The 27,695-nt window shown below is 41.1% G+C and overlaps 1 protein-coding gene across 2 annotated transcripts in view; it reads left to right on the top strand.

The window, feature by feature from the left end:
• KIRREL3 (kirre like nephrin family adhesion molecule 3) overlaps positions 1–27,695 on the top strand; it is a 1,308,166-nt gene that overhangs the window by 1,241,082 nt on the left and 39,389 nt on the right. For both annotated transcript variants that reach the window (XM_073603284.1, XM_073603286.1), the window contains 2 exons: positions 6,427–6,534; positions 14,279–14,388. In XM_073603284.1, coding sequence (XP_073459385.1) covers positions 6,427–6,534; positions 14,279–14,388 — 218 coding nt within the window. The remainder of the gene's footprint in view (positions 1–6,426; positions 6,535–14,278; positions 14,389–27,695) is intronic.

Genomic DNA, 27,695 nt, shown 5'->3' with positions numbered 1-27,695 from the left:
GTTCCTGGCAGAGGATAGGGGGTGCTGGGTATGTTGGCAAAGGTAAATGATGGCGGTGCAGTAATACGTGCAGTAATACGGTGAAGACAGGAGTGAGGGTGATATATATAAGCTGTGGGTTGAAGAAGAGGGGTGAAGGAGAGAAAGTTTAAGGAGAGAGGATGCAACTGTGAGAAGTATGGAGTGCATGATACAGAGTGGTGAGATTGAGAAGCAGACTGGATGAGAGATGTTCTATCTGGAATCAGGACACCTGTAGTGTGTTGCAGTAGTCTGTTGTAGATTTTCGCTTTGTGCATTCGCTGAATTGCTGAGCCGAAGTGTAATACTTAATCCAATATGAATACTTTATCCAAAATGATAGTTGCCACTGCAACCCCTGCCTGGGCATCCTCTAGAGAAGGGCTAAATTTATACTGAGTTGGGTGGGGGTATTATTGCCAATTAATCAGCCTGGATTCCATAGGAGGATATATGGCTGACAGAACGAACTTCTCACACCAGACAGGCTACAAGATACAGCAAGAGAGCAGGAGATCATTGCTATAAAGATAAAAACAGCTCATAATTTATGTATGGACAATAAGAAAACAAAAACAAACATCACAGGATATGGACAGAGGTAAAGAATTTGAAGGCAGCATAGATTACCATTTAGGCATGTTTAAAACAATAAAGCAGTTGCAGTTAAAGGTGGAGTTTGAAGGCAGCATAGATTACCTATGGAGGGATAGAGAAGAGTTTTTTAGATAGTGCTGAGCCGAAGTGTAATACTTAATCCAATATGAATACGCTATCCAAAATGATAGTTGCCAATGCAATCCCTGCCTATGCAACCCCTGCCGCATTATCGCAATGCATAAATGTAAATGAGCCGTAAGGGATTTGTGTAGTCACTGACAACGTATATAACACATTATAATACCACACTTAAAAAGTCCTATTAATTGTACTATTTGGTATTTTATTCCACCAAATACACCCATCAGCACATATTAACAAAGCATTAAAAAGTATCAAGCAGCTTTCCTGAAACCTTTTGAATTTCCTACAGCTCAATTCAGGTATTGATGAATGCAGATTAATTTAGAAGTGCTGTCTATGGCTTTAACTAGCATTTAGCAGGCTTTAGCAAGCATTTACTAAATTCTAGAGAAATGCTGGGATGGGCTTTTTTCTAAATGCTTAGTAAATTCCTGCTGCAACTTCCAAAAGCTTGCGAAACACAATACTTCTTAGATTAACATTTACAAGCTACGATTCAATAATGCATGTATGTATGGAACGTAACCACTTCCGGACCACTGTATATATACACGTCATTAGTTTGAGGTTAAAAACAGCTAGCTGTCGTAATCCCTTTATTTTTCATACAGTGGGCGATTCTCTTTCACATAAAAGTGATCCCGGCAGCAGATTCACCACGAGATTACTTTTGGAGGTGGCAGGAGAGGTGCCCCCTCCCCTTCTTGCCACTTCCCTGTCATCTCCGGGCTTAGTGGACCTTTCGGTTAGCCCAGAGTCAATCTGATCCTCTTTGTGGCTGGGCAGGAAGCCGAGGGAGGGCAAGATAGCCCTCACTTGGCTTTATGCCCTTGGAGGACCGGAGCAATGCCCGATGTCACTTTCACATTCCGGCCTTAAAGGGATGATGATTTTTTTCATCTCTTATAAGCAAAGTGAATTTTTTTTTTTTTTTTTGGCTTTGAGTGAATGTGAGGTCTAAAGTAATTTTGACCGCAGATCTCGCAATAAAGAGGCCCTGTCATGCTTATCTCTACTACAAGGGATGTTTACATTCCATGTAATAGGAATAAAAGTGCTAGAAAACGTTTTTTTAAAGGAACAGCGTAAAAATAAAAAGTAAAAAAAATAAGAAAAAAAATTAAAATAAAGCGCCGTCCCTCCAAGCTTGCACACAGAAGTGAACACATACTTAAGTCAAGCAAACATATGTAAACATTGTTCAAATCACACATGTGAGGTGTCGCCACGATCGTTAGAGCGAGAACAATAATTCTAGCCCTAGACCTCCTCTGTTACTCTAAACAGGTAACCTGTAAATTTTAAAGCGTCGCCTATGGAGCTTTTTAAGTATCGTATTTTGTCACCATTCCACGAGCGTGCCCAATTTTAAAGCATGACATGTTAGGTATTTATTTACTCAGAGTAATATCATCTTTCACATTAAAGAAACATATTGGGCTAACTTTACTGTTTTCTTATATTTAATTTAAAAAAGTATATTTTTTTTCCCAAAAAATTGCGTTTGTAAGACTGCTGCACAAATACGGTGTGGCATAAAATATTGCAACAATCTCCATTTTATTCTCTAGGGTCTCTTCTAAAAAAAATATATATATAATGCTTCGGGGTTCTAAGTAATTTTCTAGCAAAAAATCCTCTTTTACACAGCTGTCGCAAGAAAAGGTTTCTCCGTTGGAAGTTTTTCTCCACTTCCTGTGCATGTGACAGCTGTAAAATTTTGCAGATGTAGTCACTTTCTGTCCCAGTGACAGTGGGGACTAGTGAGGGCAACTAAAGGGTTCAATCTTTTCACCGGGAGAAACTGGCAGCATAAAAAAAAACTCAGCATGGGTTTTAACACTTCCCCAAGCCATCTGAAGATCAAAAAAGTTTACCCTTTAGATATATTGTTTAAACTTTACAGCATGGTATGAAAATCCTTATCAAACAGTTTCAGGCACAGCTGTGAATGGAAGTTTGAAGATGGTAGAATTAAGGGCTTGGGCATGTGGGAATCTTTTAACCCATGTCTTCTCATTTTGGTCAACATCATAATAGTAAATAGGACAGAAATAGTTCTTTATGCAATCCCTGATTTGTGGTGCACATGGCTGTCGGGCTGAATGGAAAATAGAGCACCTTAAAAATGACCAAATCTTACAGTGAAGACATCAAATCCTTTTTGGCATACGGAACTATTTTTGCCATTGCCTTTTGATCAATTTCACCCCCACTGTTTTAAAAAAAAATTGAGGAGAGAAGAGTCAAATGGTCACGATTCCCATGGCCCCATGCCGCAAGGTCCAGATCTTGCTTTGGACTGTCATGGTAAATGCATACATCTGTCCATATGCCTGGCACTCATTTTTTCAAGAAAAAATCCACTGACTGTAAAATAAAATTTTTATATATGTTACTTTGCATGTGATAAGCAATGACTTTATTATATGATGTATACCTGTCACATAGAAATACACATATTGATGTGGAGAAGGAGGAGGGTAGTGGAGGTAAATGATTTTTTGATTGATCCACTATTGTAGGTTATTGTTGAAGTGTCATACTGAAGGCCTATTCTAGACCAATATGTCTCAATTTTATATGTAAAACGGGGGAGACTCTGACAGCTCTAGAAAAAATTCTTTGACATCTTTCTTTATTCCACAGCTTATTACACAACCTAACTTCTTCAGCCTTCCCAAATTTTGGGTCAGCATTAATGGTCAGTCCAGCAAAAGTAATATTTTTTACTACAGTTGGGGACTGATGGGTAAAGTCAGCTGTTGACTTTTCAGAGGTCTTGGATGATGCACCAGCAAGATCTGCCTGCCATAATTTAGAGATTCTGTTCCCCAACCCCTGGGAGTTTTGGGGCCCCTCCCTTTCTGTTCCAGCTCTTACTATTCAATATAATATAAAATAAATAAACATCCAGAAGGTGGGAACTCCTCATTATAGGCATAACAGGTGTGCAGGGATAGTGGGAACCCCTCATAATGGGCACAGAAGGCGTGCAGGTCCAGGAACTCAATAAAGGGATGGTGAGAATTCCTCATAATGGGTAGAACTGCGGTTTCGGGCCTGGGAGATCAGCATAGACCTCGGAGCTCACTGCAGAGATCTCACCTATATACTGTAGTCCTCAATAGATGAATAAGACTGTAGGTGCTTTAAAGTAAAACTAAAGGCAAAACTTTTAAAAATTTTGGATAGAGTAAGGGATTTTTATAACACTGTCATTTTTTTTTGTTTTGCATTTACAGTATCTCACAAAAGCGATATTAGATAAGACTGGTCTGGTGTGTCCATAAATACAATTGGCATGACTATTAACATGTACAGTATCTCACAAAAGTGAGTACACCCCTCACATTTTTGTAAATATTTTATTATATCTTTTCATGTGACAACACTGAAGAAATGACACTTTGCTACAATGTAAAGTAGTGAGTGTACAGCTTGTATAACAGTGTGGATTTGCTGTCCCCTCAAAATAACTCAACACACAGTCGTTAATGTCTAAACCGCTGGCAACAAAAGTGAGTACACTCCTAAGTGAAAGTGTCCAAATTGGGCCCAATTAGCCATTTTTCCTTCCGGGTCATGTGACTCGTTAGTGTTACAAGCTCTCATGTGTGAATGGGGAACAGGTGTGTTAAATTTTGTGTTATCGCTTCCACCCTCTCATACTGGTCACTGGAAGTTCAACATGGCACCTCATGGCAAAGAACTCTCTGAGGATCTGAAAAAAAGATAAAGATGGCCTAGGCTATAAGAAAATTGCCAAGACCCTGAAACTGAGCTGCAGCACAGTGGCCAAGACCATACAGTGGTTTAATAGGACAGGTTCAACTCAGAACAGGCCTCTCCATGGTTGACCAAAGAAGTTGCGTGCAGATGCTCAGCATCATATCCAGAGGTTGTCTTTGGAAAATAGATGTATGAGTGCTGTCAGCATTGCTGCAGCAGTTGAAGGGGTGGGGGCACCATACGCTGCACACTGCATCAAATTGGTCTGCATGGCTGTCGTCCCAGAAGGAAACCTCTTCTAAAGATGGTGCATTAGAAGGCCCGTAAACAGTTTGCTGAAGACAAGCAGACTAAGGACATGGATTACTGGAACCATGTCCTGTGGTCTGATGACACCAAGATAAACTTGGTTCAGATGGTGTCAAGAGTGTGTGGCGGCAACCAGGTGAGAAGTACAGAGACAAGTGTGTCTTGCCTACAGTCAAGCATGGTGGTGAGAGTGTCATGGTCTACGGCTGCATAAGTGCTGCCGGCACTGGGGAGCTACAGTTCATTGAGGGAACCATGAATGCCAACATGTACTGTGACATACTGAAGCAGAGCATGATCCCCTCCCTTCAAAGACTGGGCCGCAGGTGGCAGATGACTACTGCCTTGCTAAAGAAGCTGAGGGTAAAGGTGAAGGGCTGGCCAAGCATGTCTCCAGACCTAAACCCTATTGAAAATCTGTGGGACATCCTCAAACGGAAGGTGGAGGAGCGCAAGATCTCTAACATCCACCAGCTCCGTGATGTCGTCATGGAGGAGTGGAAGAGGACTCCAGTGGCAACCTGTGAAGCTCTGGTGAACTCCATGCCAAAGAGGGTTAAGGCAGTGCTGGAAAATAATGGTGACTACACAAAATATGGACACTTTGGGCCCAATTTGGAAATTTTCACTTAGGGGTGTACTCACTTTTGTTGCCAGCGGTTTAGACGTTAATGGCTGTGTGTTGTTATTTTGAGGGGACAGCAAATGTACACTGTTATACAAGTTGTACACTCACTACTTTACATTGTAGCAAAGTGTCATTTCTTCAGTGTTGTCACATGAAAAGATAAATAAGATAAAAAGAAAAAGAAAATATTTACAAAAATGTGAGGGGTGTACTCACTTTTGTGGGATACTGTATGTCCTGTTCACTTCCTGTCCTACAGCCAAAACAGAAAGTAAGCAAGAGGAAATCCCTCCAAAGTGAGGGAATACCTGATTGTTACCAGAACTAGTGTCCCTCATTGAACGATTCCCCTTCATTTCTCTTCTGGTGACAGCCCAAAATTTAAGATTGTCTTTCACATTTACTTTTGCAGATAACAGTACAAATAAATAGGATGAATTTCCCTAACGGAGGCACAGACAGTATTAAAAATCCTGATTGGGTTTGAACCCCTCTCTACTCAATCCAGAAAAAAAAAAAAACAATTATTCTTTTTTTAAAGTCAGGTTTTGACTGTTGTCTGTGTTTGTTCTCATTAGAGAGATGCACTGTATTTTTCCTGGTGACCATTGTCTCCTGGGAATGGGGGTGATTGAAAATCCAGAATTTTGAGCTGTCATCAGAAAAATAATAGAGAAGAAACCTTCCAATGAGGACATTGTTCTGGAGACAACTGTGTAAGAGGGAATTTTCCTTAAATGAGAGAGATATCCCCTTGTTTTCTGTTGTGTCTCCAAGACAGGAAGTTAAGAAAAATAGGAAACCGATTGCAAAAAAATGGGGGTAGTAACCTTTCCATATTTTGCTGGGGTTGCCTTCCTTGATCTCCTCTTTGTGGTACAGTTATTCAAAGAAAAATACAATTCCACGTTACTATATCAAAGTAATGCAGGAAAGTTGAAATCCTCAGGGTTGCAATGTGATCCACATCTATCTATCATTCTCTTTTGCAGAATCCGTCCCAGTTACCGTGATCATTGGTGTGGCTGTCGGTGCCGGTGTGGCATTCCTTGTTCTCATGGCAACAATTGTAGCATTCTGCTGCGCTCGCAACCAGAGAAGTAAGTGTATTCGTAATGTAACATGTCAGTGCTTAGTGTAATTATTACGGGGCAGTTGTGAAAGTGATTATGATATATGTAAAGGCTAGATTCATAAATATAATGCATTCTTAATTGCTTGTTACCCTGAAAATAAATCTGCAGCTTTTCTGTAGCAAAGAAGGTCAGCTAATCACAAATTTTATTTTATAATGCAAAATAGATGAGGAAAATTCATGAGGAATGCTCACAGAGAGGTAGTAGATAATACAAAGACAGATCTAGGTATTTACAGTTGTTGCATTTAAAATACATAAAAAAAACTAGAACTGAGGCAAAACAAGTTAAAGATGTAGTGTCTTAAACGTAAAAATAAAAAAGCTGCTTTTGCTGCAAAACTTACCTTGAATCCAGAGCTATCCCCATGGTAATTCTTTTCTCCTGCTAGAGGTAACCAGTCTTCAAGCTTGAATGATGGCAACATTATTTAACACAACTTCCTCTGGGTCCAGGCTTTTGCAGACCTGCCATCATTACAGTAACCTGGGTTTATTCTATTACTGCATTAAAGTGCAGCAGCAGCCCACCACCCACCGCCCAACCAGTTAAAGAAAAGAGGTAGAACTGTGAAGTCAGATGGGCTAGAAGCCCGGATCAAAGTGTATTCTTTTTAAATTGCTGTGGAGGGTACCTCAGAAAGTGGAGTGGGGGTTAAGTAGATATTACCCTAATCCTAAGTGCATAAATTTGTGTTTTAATATATAAATGAGGTTTAGCTGTAACATTTGTGGTATAGTTTTCAATGCCTGTACTGGCAATACTCATAATGATAAGCCATTGATTAATCATAGAGTCGCCTGTTTTAAATGTTCATAAACAAGCATTCAAACAGCAAAAGGGAAAAAAAATCAGTTTGGTTAGTTCTGATTAGATTTTTCCCCAGCATTCCTTTTTTCAATGAAAATTATCCTTTATTGGAGGACTGATCATTGAGTGAAATCAGTTTCTAATGGGAACCATTGATTTATTTAAACAATGCTGACAGTAAATGCTCATATCATTGTGTGTTTTACCAGCATGTTGTTAAATCACAGTGTGAGCAAAATAAATTGGTCACGCTGAAAATATTTTGATACATGTTATATAAATTAGGTACAGTATATGCATTTATTTTGAGTAAACAAGTTTTCAAATTATTTGGGGGGGGGGGGTACACTTTAAGGAAACTGGAAATAGCAGTAAATATTTTGTCATTGTGTCATACTTTTAATAGAAAGTCGTATAATAATTGAATGCAGAATGAGAGAAAAAAATATTGTATTTGAAATATTTTTCCAGGAATGATCCAGAGGTTTCTAATGTTTACAGCTAAATCCCAGGCAAATATATATGTAAAAAAAAACACAAATTAATACAGCTTTGTGTTCATCAATACAGGAATGTTTTTATTTAAATGCAATCAATTCATTAAAACCCTAACTCATCTCTTACCCCTAATCCTAACCCTTTAATCTAACCTACATTTGGTTTGGTATCAGCCTTGTGTGGTCCCTATACCACACAGCTCCTCCTCCTGGGGGAGGAGAAGCAGCTCCAGGAGCCAATCAGGTGTGCTGCAGTGCAATTAATATGCTGATACAAGAGGAGGGCGGAATTAGAGAGGTGAGCTCATCAGTCTGCTGCTTCTCCTTTCACTGTCCAGTTACAGTCTGTGGGAATTACTTAATTTCAGCAGAGAAAAATCAGGTTTCCTGCCTGCCAGATAGAGCTGTGTTATGTGATTCTGAGGACCAGACAGACATCTTTTGGAAATTAGAACAGCTTTATTACAGTATATGTATCACAACTGTGTATTTAGTGATTTACCTGGAGTTCAGCTTTAAGGAGGATGGATGTGGAGATATGTGTTGTGATTTTTAAGACAGACTTAAAATAAACCTGCAGTCAGAGGTCACATAAAGCCTGATAATTACTGGCTTATCAATTTTCTGACCTCTTACGCTAGGCTTGGTTCACAAAAACATACTTACAGCATTTTCCTTACCATGTGAAAACTGTTTTTACGATAAAAAAAATATAGATTTTTACCTTACTAAATGCATTCCTACACGCATCAGCTTAATCTACCCCACATTTTATTTTATGTATTTCTTTTTTTTTTTTAGGTATTTCCACTGTGAAAGTCAATTCACAAAAATTATCACAGGGGTTATCACTCCTTACAATAGCACTTTTTTGTCGTTCCATTCATCTCTGCTTTATAAATCATGTTAGATGAAATCTACTTATATAAAGCGGTTGGACCTTCTACCACCCATACAAATAGCATTAACACAGTTGCGGCTGCCATGCCCCAGGTTAAGGTTGTACGTGGCCGTGCTAGTTTATCAATGCATGGTTTTAGCCTTGATCACACTGACTGCAGGAATGAAAGTTCAGCTGAACTCGCACGATTTTATTCCTGCATGTCTGTCCCAATTTCGGGGGCGATTTTGGAGACATCTGTGCGGGTTTCTGCACAGATGTCAATGGAAATCACACCCTGAAATGGCCAAAAGTAGCACAGAAACAACTTTTGGGAATCGGTGCGGTGCCGCAAATGTGGCGTTGCATCGATTCGAACGCTGCCATTGCCCGCCATAATCGCAAGCGAATCAAGCAGGCTGGTTGTACCCAAGTTGATCGATCAATCAACTTGGTACATTCAGCATGCCATTAATGGTTCAAATCATGGCCGGTCTAAGCCCTCTATCTTTGACATACACTGTTAGACAGGGATAATAATTTTTTTTTTGTTGCAGGTAAAAGCCCCGTACACATGATCATAAAATGGTATAAAAATACCGCTTTTGAATCGATCGTAAGATAATCTGATTGTTAGTACACAGCTTTCGAGAGGCTAATCATGACCGTTCATCTGAAATTATTTGAAGAGACAAACACGTACATTTTTCTTGTGCGATACCATCGTACAATCTTTGTTTAATCAGTACAATTTTCGTTCCGAAAATACAACACATACCTCACTTCCAAAGCTGTAGTCTGTCGTACAAGATTTCTTGTAAATTGAGGAACCTCTTCATTTTCAATATGCAGACTAGCATGCAAAAAAACCCCCAAAAAACTGACAATCATTGGTCCGATATTCTCATTGTGTGTACAGGGCTTTGGTGTGCTGGGAATTTTTTTGTTGTTTATAATGTGCTAAACCCCTTTCATGTGCACCTTACTATAAAAGGCTAGTTATAGATTGGGGAAGTTGGCGCTTATATGTACAGCAAGTACAGAAAAACACCTGTTGATCTGGCAGAATTACGGTGGGAGAAAAGAAACGCTCCTGCGCACAAGTGGATTACCAGACAAACTATATAATGTCACAGGCCTTGCTGCCCTCAAGGATGGGGGTATCCTAATAGTCAAAGGTATAAAAAGAAAAGAAGGGGCACACCAGCCTTGTGCATTATCCTTTGGATGTGTATTTAGTGATAAATGATTTAAGTGATAAAAATGAAAACTACTCACAGCTGAGCTCTGAGGAAGAAGGGGTTTCCCTTTGAAATGCGTCAGCTGGCAGTGATCCCTGTGATTTCCTCCGTGACCTTTGGAGAGTATTGTTCGTCCCAGACTGAATGCTGCTACTTGATGACTATTTTTATTGCAAGAATTCTACATTTGTTTGTGAGTAGTTTTCTTTTTTATCACTTTTAATAAATACACATCCGAAGGATAATGCACAAGGCTGGTGCGCCCTTTCTTTTCTTTTTATATCTTAGAATTACGGTGAGCTCCTAACTTGTTCTTTGAGCTGACAATGCTACCTCTGCTGCACTGAAAACTCAAGCAACATTGTCAGCCCAGAATTTTTCCCTGTTGGACTACATAATACCCACCCTCCATGTTTTGAAGATGAGGAAAGGGGCATATGTGTTGTAGTCCAGCAGAGGAGAATTTAGGCATTGATGACATTGTTTGGGAGAACCCCTTATCTTAGTGACCCAGTCTGTTCAGTCTTCTACTAACCAATCTTCTCAGTGTAATAATGGTGTGCCCACTCATCTAGTTGCATTGTTTATAACATGCAATAAAGATCATATACAAAATTATCTCATACAATTAGAATATCATCAAAAAGGTCCTTTTATTTCAGTAATTCAATTCAAAAAGTGAAACTCATATTATATATAGATGTGTTTCACATAGAGTGATATGTTTCAAGCATTTCTGTCTTTTAATTTTGAAGATTATAGCTTACAGCTAGTGAAAACCAAAAATTGAGTATCTCAGAAAATTAGAATATTACATAAGACCAAAAAAAAAGGATTTTTAATACAGAAATGTTGGCTTACTGAAAAGTATGTCCATGTACAGTATTGTATGCACTCAATACTTGGTCGGGATCCTTTTGCACAAATTATTTTATCAATGCAGCGTGGCATGGAGGCGATCAGCCTGTGGCACTCCTGAGGTGTTATGGAAGCCCAGGCTGCTTTGATAGCGGCCTTCAGCTTGTCTGCATTGTTGGGTCTGATGTCTCTCATCTTCCTCTTGAGAATACCCCACAGATACTCTAAGGGGTTTAGGTCAGGCAAGTTTGCTATCCAATCAAGCACAGTGATACCATGATCATTAAACCAGGTATTGGTACTTTTGACAGTGTGGGCAGGTGCCAAGTCCTGCTGGAAAATGAACTCAGTATCTCCATAAAGCTGGTCACCAGAGGGAAGCATGAAGTCAATGGCATCACTAGGGGGTTTGTCACCCGGTGCGGAAAAAAAATGGTGTCACCCCCCTCCACTAACTATAGTCCCCCTTCAGTACAGACCCCGCTCCAATAACTACAGACCCCCCCCCCACTAAGTACAGGCCCCTCTCCCGCAGTATAGAACCCCTTCATCAGTATAGACTTCCCCCTCAGTACAGACCCCCCTCTTCCTCAGCATATACACCCCCCCTTCATCAGCATAGACCCCCCTCAGTGCAGCCCCCTCCTCCATCAGTATAGACCCCCCTCAGTGAAGCCCTCTCTCCTCCATCAGCATAGACCCCCCTCAGTGCAGACCTCCCCGCTCCATCAGCATAGACCCCCCACCATCAGCATAGACCCCCTCAGTGCAGCCCCCCCCCTCCATCGGCATAGACCCCCCTCAGTGCAGCCCCCCCTCCATCAGCCTAGACCCCCTCAGTGCAGACCTCCCCCCTCCATCAGCATAGACACCCCTCAGTGCAGCCCCCCTCCATCAGCATAGACACCCCTCAGTGCAGCCCCCCTCCATCAGCATAGACCCCCCTCAGTGCAGCCCCCCTCTATCAGCATAGACCCCCCTCCACTTGTGCTAGTAGTCCCCCCTCCCTACCTTAACGCCCCCAGCATATTTCCATGTACAAATACAATACACTGTTCAGACCTCAGAACAGCATGGGATAAGGATGAGCTCCGGCATGTTCGCACAGCCCACGTGCACAGCCCGCCAGGAAGTCGGCACTGCGCTGCGCTAATCACAGGAAGTGAGACATTGTCCCGATGTGCGGCTGCAGAGATCGGGAAATGTCTCACTGCCTGTGATTAGCATAGCGCAGTGCCGACTTCCTGGCGGGCTCTGCACGTAGGCTGTGCGAACACGCCTGAGCTCATCCTTAGCGTGGGATATGCACAGTGGCGTGTCCCTCCACGGACTCCCTCCTTCTGTGTACCTGTAGTGTGGGAGGAGCTGCAGTGCGGAGGGCTGGAGGGGCGGAGTACCAATCTGAGCCGAGAGCCAGGGGAAACCTATTTCGGCAATTGGCACAACACCTGAGAGGCGCAGATCAGTGGGGTGTGCGGATTGTGTGATGCTGCTGCCCACAGGTGTCACCCCTCTGGCAGGTGTCATCCGGGTGTGGCCCGCAACCCCCACCCCCCAAGCAATGCCACTGCATGAAGTGCCCTAAAATTTCCTGGTAGAAGGTTGCGCTGACTTTGGACTTGATAAAACACAGTGGACCAACGCCAGCAGATGACATGGCTCCCCAAATCATCACGGACTGTGGAATATTTTGCATTTCATTTGAAAATCAAGGTCCCAGAGTCTGGAGGAAGAGTGGAGAGGCACAGAATCCAAGTTGCATGAGGTCCAGCATAGGCGTGCGCAAGGGGTGTGCCAGGTGTGCCTGGGCACACCCTAATCCCGGAGTTGGTGACCCATCAATTGTGGGCAGGTGACAGGTAAGCTGTGATCCTTACTTGACGACCCCCAGAACCTGGACAGGATAGGTGGCTGGAGTGGAAATTAATGGACCGATCTGTATTTTCTTCTGCAGCAGTTGAAAGTAGGCTTCTCCTCCTCTTTCTCTCGCCGATATTCAGCTGCCACGGGAGGAAAATACAGGGGATTGGTACCAATGTATGCCACCCCTCTTGTCCCAGTTCCTTTTCTTTCTGCTGCCCAGGTCCCCCTGTGTGCTCACCTGCTCCCCACATTGTTTTAGGGTGACGAGTGTGGAAAAGCCGGTTAATATGTCACAAAGTTATGTGTTGGAGCTTTGAAGTGCACACCCTAATACAATAGGCTGCGCACACCTATGAGGTCCAGTGTGAAGTTTCCACAGTCAGTAATGATTTGGAGAGCTATGTCAACTGCTGGTATTGGTCCACTGTGTTTTATCAAGTCCAAAGTCAGCGCAGCCCTCTACCAGTAAATTCTAGAGTACTTCATGCCTCCCATTGCTGACCGGCTTTATGGAGATGGTGATTTCATTTTCCAGCAGGACTTGACACCTGCCCACACTGCCAAAATGACTAATACTTGGTTTAATGATCATGATATCACTGTGCTTAATTGACCAGCAAACTCACCTGACCTAAACCCCATAGAGAATCTGTGGGGTATTTTCAAGAGGAAGATGAGAGACACCAGACCCAATAATGCAGATGAGCTGAAGACCGCTATCAAAGCAACCTGGGCTTCCATAACACCTCAGCAGTGCCACAGGCTGATCGCCTCCATGCCATGCCACATTGATGCAGCAATTCATGCAAATGGAGCACCAGTCAAGTAGTATTGAGTGCATACCATACTGTACATCTACATACTTTCCAGTAAGCCAACATTTCTGTATTAAAAATCCTTTTTTTTTTTTTTTTTTTTTTTTATTGGTCTTGCGTAATAATCACATTTTCTGAGATACTGAATTTTGGGATTTCACTAGCTGTAAGCCATAGTCATCAAAATTAAAAGAAACAAATGCTTAAAATATATCACTTTGTGTGTAACACAGCAATATAAAATATATGAGTTTTCACCTTTTAAATTGAATTACTCAAATAAATTAACTTTTTGATGATATTTTAATTTTATGAGATGCACCTGTATATAGGACCTGGTGTAGGACCCAGATACCCAGAAAGCTACAGCCTACTTTATACTTAAATTACCTGCCTAATAAAAAGTGCTTGTGTACATGGGCTGTTTAGATCTATCTGACATGTATGTACCATGATTTTACAATGCATCTTCCATGAGTTTACCATATTTTTATTCTGACTTGTATAGAGCAATTAAATTGAAGTAGAAATTCTCAAAAGCGCATGTACACTAGCGTTCGACACACCTGTGTCTACCACACAGAACAGGCCTTCCTACCATAGCCAAGGATACGCTGGGCTAGATCACAGTCCAGTGTCCCGTAGAGTAAAAACAAAGCATAAGTGACATTTTCACCAAGAATGATAAATGTTAGGTTTGTGCCAAACATATTTGCTTTAATGAAGCTGTAAATTTTTCATCAGATCTAAAAGGCGTGGTATCTGCCAAAAACGACATCCGAGTGGAGATTGTTCATAAAGAGCCAACGACAGGGCGGGAAACTGAGGAGCATTCCAGCATGAAACAGCTGATGGTGAGATACTGTGATGGTGTGATCCTTGGTGCATGACAGCACAAATATAATAATGTGACATAATACAATATCTGAAAATGTGCTGCGACTCCAAGCAGACCTTGCATGAAAATTGAGATTCTACTGGATAAGATATAATCATACTCAGCTTTGTGGAGCAAGTGAAATGACTAGGTTTACTTGAGGTATTTTCAGTTATAAATAACCTGGACACACACACTGCATTTTTTTTTCTGCAGCTCGGCATCTCATAATGCCAAAATGATAAATGAGCAAAAACCCTTTTCACCCTCTCTATTTCTTCTGTTTACCATTATTAATGAAAGTGAAACAAAATCCCAAATGTTAGGTTGTTACCAGAACAGGAATAGGAGGGAAATCTTCCAACGGGGACATTAGTTCTGGTGACCTTTGTGACAACAAAGGATTTCCCCCACTTTGTTGGGGTTTCCTTTTACTTCCTGTTGTGGCTATAGGACAGAAAGTGAATGCCCTTAATGGGATACAGATGGAAAAATAAAACTGACAGGTGTTATAACCCACCTCTACTCTATTATACATTATGGTGGACAGATCGAACACTTTCGGCGCAATTTTGGGACCATTCACATTTATGCAGCGATCGGTGCAATTAAAAATGCATTGATTACTGATTAAGTGTGTCCTAGGGAGTGATTCTAATTGTGGAGGGGGTGTGGCTATGTGTGACAGGACACTGATCACCACTTTCGATTACAGGGAGCTGTGATCAGGGTCCTGTCACTAGGCAGAAGGGTGAAATGCTTGTTTAAGGGCAACGTACAGGTACGTTAATCTGCCTGTACGTCCCCTTCTGCCGACGTATATTGGCGTGAGCCAGTCGGCAAGCGGTTAAAGTGGTTGTAAACCTCAGACATGAGATATGAACAAAGCATATCCCTAAAATGTCTCAATTCAGAGCACTAAGTATCTGTTCTGTCTGCTGCTTCATTCCTCTGCTATCAGCATGAATCACTTCTGACAAGTTTACCTGACACAGAGAGAAAAAAAGGTACCAAGGGAGGGAGTTCCAGCACCTAGCCTGTGATTGACAGCCTCAGCTCTGTTCTTTTGTGCTGTATGAAGAAGCATGGGTTCCTTCCCTCCAATCAGCTCTCAGAGCTCTCCTCACGTAGCTCTGCAGAGTGTACCTTTAGCTTTCCGAGCCTTTTTTTCTGAACTCAGACAATCTTTAAAAATCTTTATAAATTCTGGACTTTGAACAGATGTAGAGAAGACTGCAAATAAAAAGGTACAACTTATGTAGGAGGATTTGTTTCATCTTTGTGTATCACCTGAGGCCAGTCACTTCATTGGGTATATGTAAGGGTTTACAACCACCTTAAGGATATTCAAATATAGTCACTCTGGAACTCCACTACACTACAGCTCAAATAGAGCAACCATGAGAGTATGAATAAATCCAAACTTTTTTTTATATATTTATACCAACCTCTCCTCAGTGGTAACCAAATCTGAAAAAATATGAGTAGTCCTGACTTTTATCTTGGTATCATACGCGTGATGATAGGACCCTCAAACATCTTTCATCCCAATTCCTTATCTATGCAGTGATCTCTCAGCCTAGAAAACTAGGACTAGTCCATTCAAATGATCTTTGGCAGAGAGATTTAAAAAAAGATCAGCTTTTATCTACAAATATTGTGCACCTTGTGTAAGGACAATGTTCTCAGGAAGTGGATAGTTAATGTAAGTATGCTCACCACTCCCAGTACTATACCAACCCAGGATTCCAAATCGAGACATTCTACAAATACAGGAATTATCAACCACTTATGTTCAATGTTTTCTTTAGTTAATTGAAGGCTGCAGAGTATGGAAGTATGCTCTGCACTACCGTATCCAGGTGATAGCAGCCAATCAAGATATCATTATGGAGAGAGATGCATGATGAGCCCAAATCAAGAAGCATTATGAGAGACAGCGGAGAATCACTCTAACAAGCTACGAGATACTGCCTGTGATCTTTTCCTTGCTATTTTAAGTAAAAGGAAGAGAAAGTCCTCCATGTACTTTCATTATAGTGAAAATGCTTGAACTCCAGCTTAAAAAAAAAAAAAAAAAAAAAAAAAAAAGTTCCTATAAAAAGTTAAAATATAAAAAAAAAAAAAAAAAAAAAAAATAGTTTTCACTGCAATACTCACCCTTTCTGTGGAGCTGTTCCCACTGTAATGCGCGTACACGCGGTCGGAATTTCCGACGGGAAATGTTTGATGTGAGCTTGTTGTCGGAAAGCCTGAACATGTGTATGCTCCATCGGACAGTTGCTGTCGGAATTTCCGACAACAAATGTTTAAGAGCAGGTTCTCAAATTTTCCGACAACAAAACTTGTTGGAAACTCCGATCCAAAAAAGTCCACGCATGCTCGGAATCAAGCAGAAGAGCCGCACTGGTCATTGAACTTCATTGTTCTCGGCTCGTCGTACGTCTTGTACGTCACCGCGTTCTTGACGTTCGGAATTTCCGACAACTTTTGTGCAACCGTGTGTATGCAAGACAAGTTTGAGCCAACATCCTTCAGAAAAAAATCCACGGTTTTGTTGTCGGAAAATCCGATCATGTGTATGCAGCATTAGTCTTCTTAGCCACTAGTCTTCTTCTGGTTTAATTGACATCCAGGCCATGTCCTGTGAGCCCAGGTAAAACATCAAGGACCCTTCTACTGGCAGGATATCATCAGGAGGCCCTGGACTCACAGAAAAATGCTACCATTTAATGACCAGTAATGAGCTGCTTTAATCAGTGGCACTGCATGGAAGGTACCTCCAAATGCCTGGAAAACAGGTTCCTTTTCAGCTCATGGGGTGCCCTAAATCCCGGTTTACACTGGTATGCAAATATGAATCAAAGTGCCTGATATTGTGGCCCTGCTCCCTCCTAACTTCTAATGCCGCGTACACACGAGCGGAATGTCCAACAGAAAAAGTCAGACGGAAGCTTTTCATCGTCTATTCCGATCGTGTGTAGGCCTCATCTGACTTTTTATTTTGAAAATTCTGACGGACCTAGAAATAGAACATGTTCTAAATATTTCCAACCAATTTCTATCGGGAAAACCGCTCCCCTGTATGCTGTTCCGATGGACCAAAAACAACGCATGCTCTGAAGCAAGTACGAGACGGAAGCTATTGGCTACTGGAAAAAAACCTTCAGAGTTTATTCCAACGGGAAAACCGGTTGTGTGTAAGCGGCATTAGTCTCAATGCTGGCCAGTAAGGCTGCCACAATAACAGATCAAAATTGTGGTTAGAAGTAGGTATGCACTGATCCCGATATCGGTGCCGATGATGAGTATTTTCACAAGTACTTGAAAATGCTCCTGATACTGAAATGTATACTTTGTGGTGCAATTTGCGTCCATACAAAATCAATGGGCGCAAATCGCACTGCAAAGAATCACATGTGATTTGAACAGGAATGCAGTGCTTCTGTTTGAACCCATGCTGAAATCACTATGACAAGTCTAGGTTCACAAAGGAGCGATAGGGAAACCGCATGCGACTCGGACAGGAATTACAACACATTCCTGTTCAAATTGCATGCAATTCTTTGCAGTGCGATTTGCGCACATTCATAGGTACTTGGTATCGTAGAGTACTCGACAGAAAGTATCGGTACTCATACTCGCCAATAGAAAAAAGGGTATCGGTACATCCCTACCCTGTTTCCCCCGAAAATAAGACCTAGCGTGATTGTCGGTGATGGCTGCAATATAAGCCCTACCCCCCAAACAAGCCCTAGTTAAAGTTCTTGTAGGTCTTATTTTCAGGGTAGGGCTTATTTTCGAGGAAACAGGGTAGGGCTTATTTGGGGGGTAGGGCTTATATTGCAGCCATCACCGACAATCACGCTCGGTCTTATTTTCGGGGAAACAGGGTAGTTAGAAGGTAAGTCCAGGTTCTCAGTTCGGAAACCTGTTTGATATTTGCACACCAGTGCAACCTGGAATTCCGAGCACCTCTGGGAGCTTGCATAAAAAAAAAAAAAAATTGCCATACATGCAAACAGGTGCCAAGTATGTAGTCCCACTGGCAGCTGAGTTTCTGTTATCTGTTATAATATATAAAAGAACTTGTGTGCTATTATATGATCAGTTGCCTTTATTCTCCCAGTGAACAGCCGCAACCATTAATGAATAAACTGAAACACTGCAAACCAATGATAGATATATAAGTAAATGGTGTGCTTGTTCCACAATTAATGTGTATCAAAAATATGAAAAAGAATATATATAAAAAATATAAATATATAAAGGTAGTGCACTCATCTTAAACACGATAACCACATGCAGTGAATCCCTACAGCAAATTTGCAAACAAATATATGATATAATATATTAGGCTCCATGCACACTGGACGTTAAAATAACGTTATAAAATCACCAGTAGCTTTGCAGTGAGTCTTTCAACGTTTTTTAACATTTTTGCAATAGCGTTTATTAGCGTTTTTAGCGTTTTTTTTTTTTTTAAATGGATCAAAAACATTAAACACTGGTGAGCCATGTTGTTGAGCGTTTATCAACGTTTTGAGCGTTTGGCGTTTTTTATGGTCAGAAAAATGACTCCTGAACGTGATTTTATGGCGTTCAGAAAACAGCCCATAAACTCCACTGCTGATAAACATCCAAAAACATCCATGTGTGCATGGACACATAGGATAACATAGAAGGGAGTTTATGGGCTGTTAAAAAAAAACGCCCAAACTCCCAAAAACGGATGTTTATGAGCTCCAGTGTGCATGGAGCCTGAATCCAAAAAAAACACTCCTTATATTGCACAAACATATAATGTCCACATCCAGTGCGATATCCATAGATAAATGATAAAACAAAGTCCAAAAAATTAATTATCCAAAAACACTTATTGAATGATCCCACAAAAAGTGAAAAAAACTCTTTCGATAGACCAGTGTTTCTCAACTCCAGTCCTCAAGGCGCCCCAACAGGTCATGTTTTCAGGATTTCCCTCAAATGAACCAGCTGTCGTAATTACTAAGACTGTTGGGCGCCTTGAGGACTGAAGTTGAGAAACACTGTGGTAGACTATTATCCTCTCTTAGTGGCAAAATACAACGAAATTCCACCACCAGCCACCAGTGAGTGAAAAGGCCGCTTATCTTAAGATATGACCATAAGGTGAAAAAACGCACTTAAATCTCAATTGGGTCTTTAGGACCTGTGTATTTCCACCTGCTACAATCCGTCTCACCAGGGATCTCCTTGCTGGGACTAGCTGGACCTACTCCTCATGCCTCCATTATATGCTCAAATATAAACAGGAGCTCATAGCGCAATATTCCTATTGATTCCACTTTTAATAAAATATCGATTTACACTCACATTAAAAACAATTTTTTTAGCATAACAGGGTAAAAGCTTGGCTGATCGCCTCCTCACCAACTTCCATGTATACGAGACATCTGAAGTGACGTCACTGGCCCCACCTCATGTTATCTGTTACAGTTTCACTTTAATGAAATCTACAGTTGCTTTCTAGTGTATGACCAATGAAACAGTTAAGGAAGTAAGATTTTTGACCCTTAAAGTGGTTCTAAAGGTAAAACGTTTTTTACCTTAATGTATTCCCTGCGTTAAGGTGAAAAACGTTTTGACACTTGCCGAGTCCTGTATCGATCCAGAGCTGTGCCTATGTGCCGGTCTTCTCTCCTTTCTCCCCGCTCTCACAAGCTTGACTTTAAGCAGAGAGAGCCAATGCTCCCATTGCTATTAGTCAAAACCTGTGAGCAGAGAGCGGGGCTGAGCCGTGAGTGCACTCAGCCTGGCTCAGGACCAAGCCTGCACATCTGCCTCCATAGCAAGCGCTTGTTGGGGGGGCAGACATAAAAGAGGAGGAGCCAAGATCACCGGCGGGGGGACCCCAGAAGAGGAAGTTCAGGCTGCCCCGTGCAATACTATTGCACAGAACAAGTAACATGTTTGTTATTTTAATAAAAAAAAATGGCTGCTAATCTGGCACCCCATCCCCCCATCTTTCCTTCATTTGGGTTTGCTGTTAAAGTGATTGTAAAGGCTATTTTTTTTCTTTATAAAAATAGCAAACATGTTATACATAACCTGATCTGTGCAATGGTTTTGCACAGAGCAGCCCTGACCCCCCTCTTCTCGAATCCCCCACTAGTGCTCCTGCCCCTGCCAAGTACCCCCATAACAATGCATATTGTTGGATTGAGATCAGGCCTTAGATACAGTGCCTTGAAAAAGTATTCATACCCCTTGAAATTTTCCACATTTTATCATGTTACAACCAAAAATGTAAATGTATTTTTTTGGGGATTTTATGTGATAGACCAACACAAAGTGGCACATAAATGTGAAGTGGAAGGAAAGTGATAAATGGTTTTCAATGTTTTTTACAAATAAATATGTGACAAGGTAGCGTGCATTTGTATTCAGCCCCCTTTACTCTGATACCCCTAACTAAAATGTAGTGGAACCAATTGCCTTCAGAAGTCACCTAATTAGTAACTAGAGTCCACCTGTGTGTAATTTTATCTCATTATAACTGTTCTGTGAAGCCCTCAGAGGTTTGTTAGAGAACCTTAGTTAACAAACAACATCATGAAAGCCAAGGAACACACCAGACAGATCAGGGATAAAGTTGTGGAGAAGTATAAAGCAGGGTTAGGTTATACAAAAAATATCCCAAGCTTTGAACATCTCACGGAGCACTGTTCAATCCAGCATCCGTAAATGAAAAAAGTATGGCACAACTGCAAACCTACCAAGACATGGCTGTCCAACTAAAAAACATGGGGATAGTGGCACTGTCACTTGGTATGCATAATAAAATGTTCATCAATACAGTCCTTGTTATGAAGTTCTTTTGATGAGATGGTAATGAGGGAAAACAGGGGAGGACAAAGGACCTGTGTATATAGCAACTAGTCCGTATACCAGGGCAAGCCGTATACCAGAGCTGGAAAAAGGGCACACCTGTCTTAATAGTCAGAGCGCATGCTCCGACATGTCGTCGCTGCCACCTGTGACGTCACCGTGCCGGAAGCTGCATTCCACCATCGACCTGAGCCCTCACCAAGCCTTTGTCACAGCTTCCTAATCTTCCGGAAGCCCTGCTGGACAGGTTCTCCTGTTTATGGACGAGCTGCACACAACGCTATAGCGCTGCATGGATGCCACATCTTTGGACAAGACAAGTGCCGGAAGCCTATTACTTTTATGTAAGTGGATAAATGCACCTGTATCGTAATAAATGTTTCTGGTCCTAAACTGGAGGCGCCTGCTTTTTTTCTTCTTTGGCCATCCACCTAAGCTGACAGGCCGGGCAAGGAGAGCTTTAATCAGAGAAGCAGCCAAGAGGCCCATGGTAATTCTGGAGGAGCTGCAGAGATCCACAGCTCAGGTGGTAGAATCTGTCCACAGGACAACTATTAGTCGTGCACTACACAAATCTGGCCTTTATGGAAGAGTGTCAAGAAGAAAGCCATTGCTGAAAGAAAACCATAAGGAATCCTTTTGCAGTTTGCTAGAAGCCATGTGGGGGACACAGCAAACATGTGGAAGAAGGTGCTCTGGTCAAATGAGAAATGCTTTTCTTCAGCAGGGACAGCTAAGCTGGTCAGAATTGATGGGAAGATGGATGGAGCCAAATACAGGGCAATCCTAGAAGAAAACCTGTTATGCCGCGTACACACGGTCGGACTTTTCGTCTACAAAAGTCCAACGGACGCTGACGGACTAAAGCTGGCTGGTAATCCGATCGTGTGTGGGCTTCTCCGGACTTTCAACGGACTTTTTCAGCCTCAAATCCGACGGACTTTAGATTTGAAACATGCTTCAAATCTTTCCGACGGACTCGAGTCCGGTCGAAAAATCCGCTCGTCTGTATGCTAGTCTGACGGACAAAAACCCACGCTAGGGCAGCTATTGGCTACTGGCTATCAACTTCCTTATTTTAGTCCGGTGTACGTCATCACGTAAGAATTCGACGTACTTTTGTGTGATCGTGTGTAGGCAAGTCTGTTCGTTAGAAAGTCCGCCGCAAGTCCGTTGAAAGTCCGTCGAAAGTCTGTCGGACAGGCTGTCGGACTTTTGTAGCTGAAAAGTCCGACCGTGTGTACGCCCCATTAGAGTCAGCAGGACAACGACCCTAAACATACAGCCAGATCAAAAAACATATGCATGTGTTAGAATGGCCCAGTCAAAGTCCAAACCTAAATGCAATTGAGAATCTGTGGCAAGACTTAAAAAATTGCTGTTCACAGACGCTCTCCATCCAATCTGACAGAGCTTGAGCTATTTTGCAAAGAAGAATGGGCAAAAATGTCACTCTCTAGATGTGCAAATCTGGTAGAGACATACCCAAAAAGACTAGTAGCTGTAATTGCAGCAAAAGGTGGTTCTACAAAGTATTGACTCAGGGGGGCTGAATACAAATGCACGCCACACTTTTCAGATATTTATTTGAAAAAATGTATAAAACCATTTATCATTTTCCTTCCACTTCACTAATATGTGCCACTTTGTGTTGGTCTATCACAGGGATCTCCAAACTACGGCCCTACAGCTGTTGCAGAACTACACTTCCCATGAGGCATTGTAAAATTTTGACATTCACAGACATGAACTAGGCATGATGGTAATTGTATTTCCTGAACAACTGGAGGGCCATAGTTTGGAGACCCCTGGTCTATCATATAAAATCCCAATAAAATACATTAAGGTTTTTGGTTATAACATGACAAAATATGGAAAATGGGGTATGAATACTTTTTCAAGGCACTGTACATAATTAAAGCGGAGTTCCACTCAAAAATGGAACTTCCGCTTTTTGGAATCCTCCCCCCTTCCGGTGTAACATTTAGCACCCTTCAGGGGGGAGAGGGGAGCAGATACCTGTATAATCAGGTATTTGCTCCCACTTCCGGGCATAGATAGCTGCAGTATCCGCGGATATCTATGCTATATCCGGCACCTCCTCCTCCATCTCCCCCGCTGTCTTCTGGGAGACACACAGGTCCCAGAAGACAGCAGGGACCAGTGGAATCATGCAGCGCGACTCGCGCATGCGCAGTCAGGAACCAGGCTGTGAAGCCTCAAGGCTTCACTTCCTGATTCCCTTACCGAAGATGGCGGTGCCTCCACCCAAGAGCTGAGGGACAGATTGGCTTCGGGTGCCGACATCGCGGGCGCCCTGGACAGGCAAGTGTCCAGATTTTAAAAGTCAGCAGCTGCAGTATTTGTAGCTGCTGACTTTTTAAAAAAAAAATTGGTGGAACTCCGCTTTAAGGGGGGTTGCATGGGGAGCTGCATGCAGGTTTTTTACCTTACTGCGTAGAATGCAGTAAAGTTAAAAAAAGCCTCTGTCTTTACAAGTTTAATGTGATGTTACTATTTTGTTGTATTCATCAGTTATAGAATAAAATTTATAAAAATAAAATTAACAGAAAGAATTCTCAGCCATTCCAATACAGTGTAGCAGATAAAAAGAAAATGATTTCTTAACTTCAATGTTCAAGTTTTGATAAGTCTGATGAAGTATTTTTGTAACTTACAGGCTGATGAATGGCTTCCTCTTAAGGATAGAAATACAGGAAATTAAAGTCTCCCTGCTGGTATTCATCTCTTTTCATTAAATCACACTGAAAACATTTATAACATTTATCATGAAGGTTTTAAAAAAGCGATGTGACAGATCGTTCTATAACAGGATACGAATGATGGCAATCACTTATCACACACCAATCTCACCAATACCGATGTAGATTTAAACACTGTCCATGCTGCATTAAAGATATTCTATGTACACATGCGGGCTGATAAACTGTTTTATAGGAACATATTAATTAGAGTTTGCGTTGCATAAATCTGGCTAGTAAAAAAGGGACTCGGCGGAGGCACTCTAATCTGGGCAGATTTATCCCTCCTTCCAACGCATAAATGTGATTTAAACTTACAATAGTTTCTGATAAACGGTCTCCTCCCATGAAATGTATCGCTCTTTATAAACTTTATAGAGAAGAAATTAAAGGGATGCTGAAATCAAGGCTTTAAACCCAAATGTGCAGTCTGGCTTATGAGTTTCTATAGTGGAGATGTGGAATCGGGAAAACGGATAAGGCACTCCTTGGAGACTGTTGGTTGCGGTGTAATATAGGATGTTTTGAGATAATGAGCTAATAATATAGCATGCAATAATAATCTGATGGTTCCATAATTAAGTAGACAAATCAGTACAAGCGTGAACAGGAATTTGCGGAGGAAGAAAAAAGCTGTATGGCTTTCTGAAGAGGATAAAAAAACAATGTTGGAACCACATGGGTTAATCACAGCCTAACAAAGTACTGGACAGCATGAGTGATATCTGGTTTGACTAGACAGTTGAACATACTAGAAGAGACTGGGGTGTCTGGCCTAACCACTTAAGGACCGTAAGGATTTTGCCCCCTTAATGGCCAGGACTTTTTTTGCGATACGGCACTGCGTCGCTTTAACTGACAATTGCGCGGTTGTGCAACGTTGTACCCAAACAACATTTTTGTCCTTTTTTTCCCACAAATAGAGCTTTCTTTTGATGGTATTTGATCACCTCTGTGGTTTTTATTTTTTGCCCTATCAACAAAAAAAAGACAGAAATTTAGAAAAAAGCTATATTTTTTACTTTTTGCTTTAATAAATATCAACCCCCCCCCCCCCCAATTTTTTTTTTTTTAAAACGAATTTCTTCATCAGTTTAGGCCAATATGTATTCTTCTACAAAAATAAACCTCAATAAGCGTATATTGACTATAAAAAATGTATATACGCTGCACTAAGGCAAATCAACCAATATATTGACTTCTGAGTATGAGATATATACAAATTGACCCTCTCTGGGTCACACAAAATGTGATATACAAAACGTATAGATATTTTTTAGATCAAACAATATAAAGGTGCAATGTGCTTATTAATATTGCTAAATAATAAAGTGCATACAATGGATGCAAAAGTGTTTAGTGCTCCACAATTAATATAATCAATATTCCTAATAGGTATTCATAAAGTGATTAGTGCAAAAAAATTTTTTTTTTTTAAATCAACATCCAAGAGTGTAAGACAGTGTCCATGAATAGTGTTATCCAACATGCTCATGAATGTTGTTCGTAAATGTATATTGACGGATTTGCGCAAAAGTTATAGTGTCTACAAAAAAGGGGCTAGATTTATGTAATTTTTATTATTATTTTTTTTTACTACTGATGGCGGTGATCTGTGATTTTTAGCGGGACTGCAACATTGCAGCAGACAGATTGGACACTTTTGAAATTTTTTTTTTTTTTTTGGGACCATTGATATTTATACAGCGATCAGAGCTAATAATAGCCACTGATTACTGTGTAAATGTCACAGGCAGGGACGGGGTTAACACTAGGGGGCAATCAAGGGGTTAAGTGTGCCCTAGGGAGGTGGGGGGAGGGGCTGACAGGGAGTAGAGCGAGAAAGCTGTTTCTGATTACTAGGAACAGCAGATCTCTCTCTACTTCCCTGCCAGAACGGGGATCTGTCTGTTTACATTGACAGATCCCCATTCTGTCCCTGTGGGGAGCGATCGCAGGTAGCCGGTAAACATTGCGGCTGCGTGCTTCGGCTCTGGGGACACGTCGCGCGCGCCTGCTACAGCCTTTTTAAACAGTCGGCGTACAATGACAGCGATTCGCGCAGCCGTGCCAGTGGTCGGCAAGTAGTTAATGAACCAGCCTGGAGTCAATGTCATGTAGGCCTTTGATTGGCACATAAACAATGTTTCATTATATGGTTCGTATAGCATGGCTCGCCTTATCTACCTAGCATACAACATACATTTTGCAGCAGAGTTTAGGTTCAAATTTACATACACAACTGAAGTGTGAGCAGTGACTGGATACACACTATACAACTTTTGTTGTTTGATTTCCTTTAGATTTACCAAAACCATGTAGTGCAAGGGCATGCCTGATTGCATATACATTTAAACTCTTAAATGGGGTACACACTATAAGAAAATCAAGCGAACAATTTTCCTTGTTATTACACAGCAAATTTAAACCGATTAACGAAAATTCATATGAAAATTCTCTTACAACAAAGGCTTTTTTTTTTTTTTTTGTCGTTTATTGTTTCTGATCAGTCACAGTTTTTTTCGGATTTTTCTTGTACGAAAATCATATGACAACGGTACACATTAAACGAAAATTAAAGCTCCATATGGAAAGTCAGAGACCCGTGTCTGAAAAGAAACGTATAAATCATTCACTGTATATAGCATATTTTATTATTATAAGAGAAAACCTTTGAAAAGATGCAGTTTTATTAGTGCCACCCCCAAACCTGAGGGGGGAGAGACTGAGACAAGTCATATTTCTAAAAACTTTCTATGATTACTTTGGCTGGTTGGGATAGTTATTGCCTTGGATCCTATTTATTACTATAGGACCTGGCTGTCATGTGACTAAGACAACAAACCTGGTTAAATTCATCATAACAAATGTAAACATAAGCCCTAAAGAAACAAAAAATGTTAAAACTGATAAGACAGTTAAATTCATTTGAGTGAACAGTGGGCTGAGAAATATTATTTAGTGGAACCATTAAACTTAAAGCCTAACTCCAGTCACAAAAAATAAATAAAAATAATAATCAAAGCTGACTAATAAAGAAGTATTGTATTTTGCAAGGGAATGGGCTAGCCTAGAGTAATATAAAGGTTACTCCAGTCCCCATGGTCCTTCAATCTTCCTCCCCGCCAGTTCCGAATGTCACAGCCGGTCAGCTGAAATGATTCTTCATGCCGATCTCTAGCTGTTCTATTACCGCCCTTCTTGCTGACATTATTGTAACTGTACTGTAGTCACTGCATTACAACCAACCACGTCTTCAGGATTGGGCGTGACTGCTGGTAGGCATACCCAACAACCCGCAGGATCAAAGAGCATGGTGCTATCCCATCCACTTGCAAAAACAAGCTATAGCATGAGCCAAAAGCTTTGATTATTTTTAATGTGGGCAAAGTTAGGTTATAAGTAAGTCTTGTTAAAAAAAAAAAAAAAAAAAAGTAAAACATTTTTATAGTATTATATGAGTATTACAATTTTTTTTTTCCAACCTGAAGAATTATGACACTGCCCTGGCAGCAAGGGGCAAGAACCCAGAGCAAAATAGGACAATAAACAATAATACTTCACTGTAGGGATAGCTTTACATGAGCTAGTCATACCCTATATAAGCAGTTGATAAGCTTTTACTAAAGAGTAAAGATCACTTTAATGTTCA

The sequence above is a fragment of the Aquarana catesbeiana genome, linkage group LG10 (genome assembly GCF_042186555.1).
Source record: "Aquarana catesbeiana isolate 2022-GZ linkage group LG10, ASM4218655v1, whole genome shotgun sequence".
NCBI classification, from domain to species: Eukaryota; Metazoa; Chordata; class Amphibia; order Anura; family Ranidae; genus Aquarana; species Aquarana catesbeiana.
This window is presented reverse-complemented; position numbering and strand designations above follow the sequence as displayed.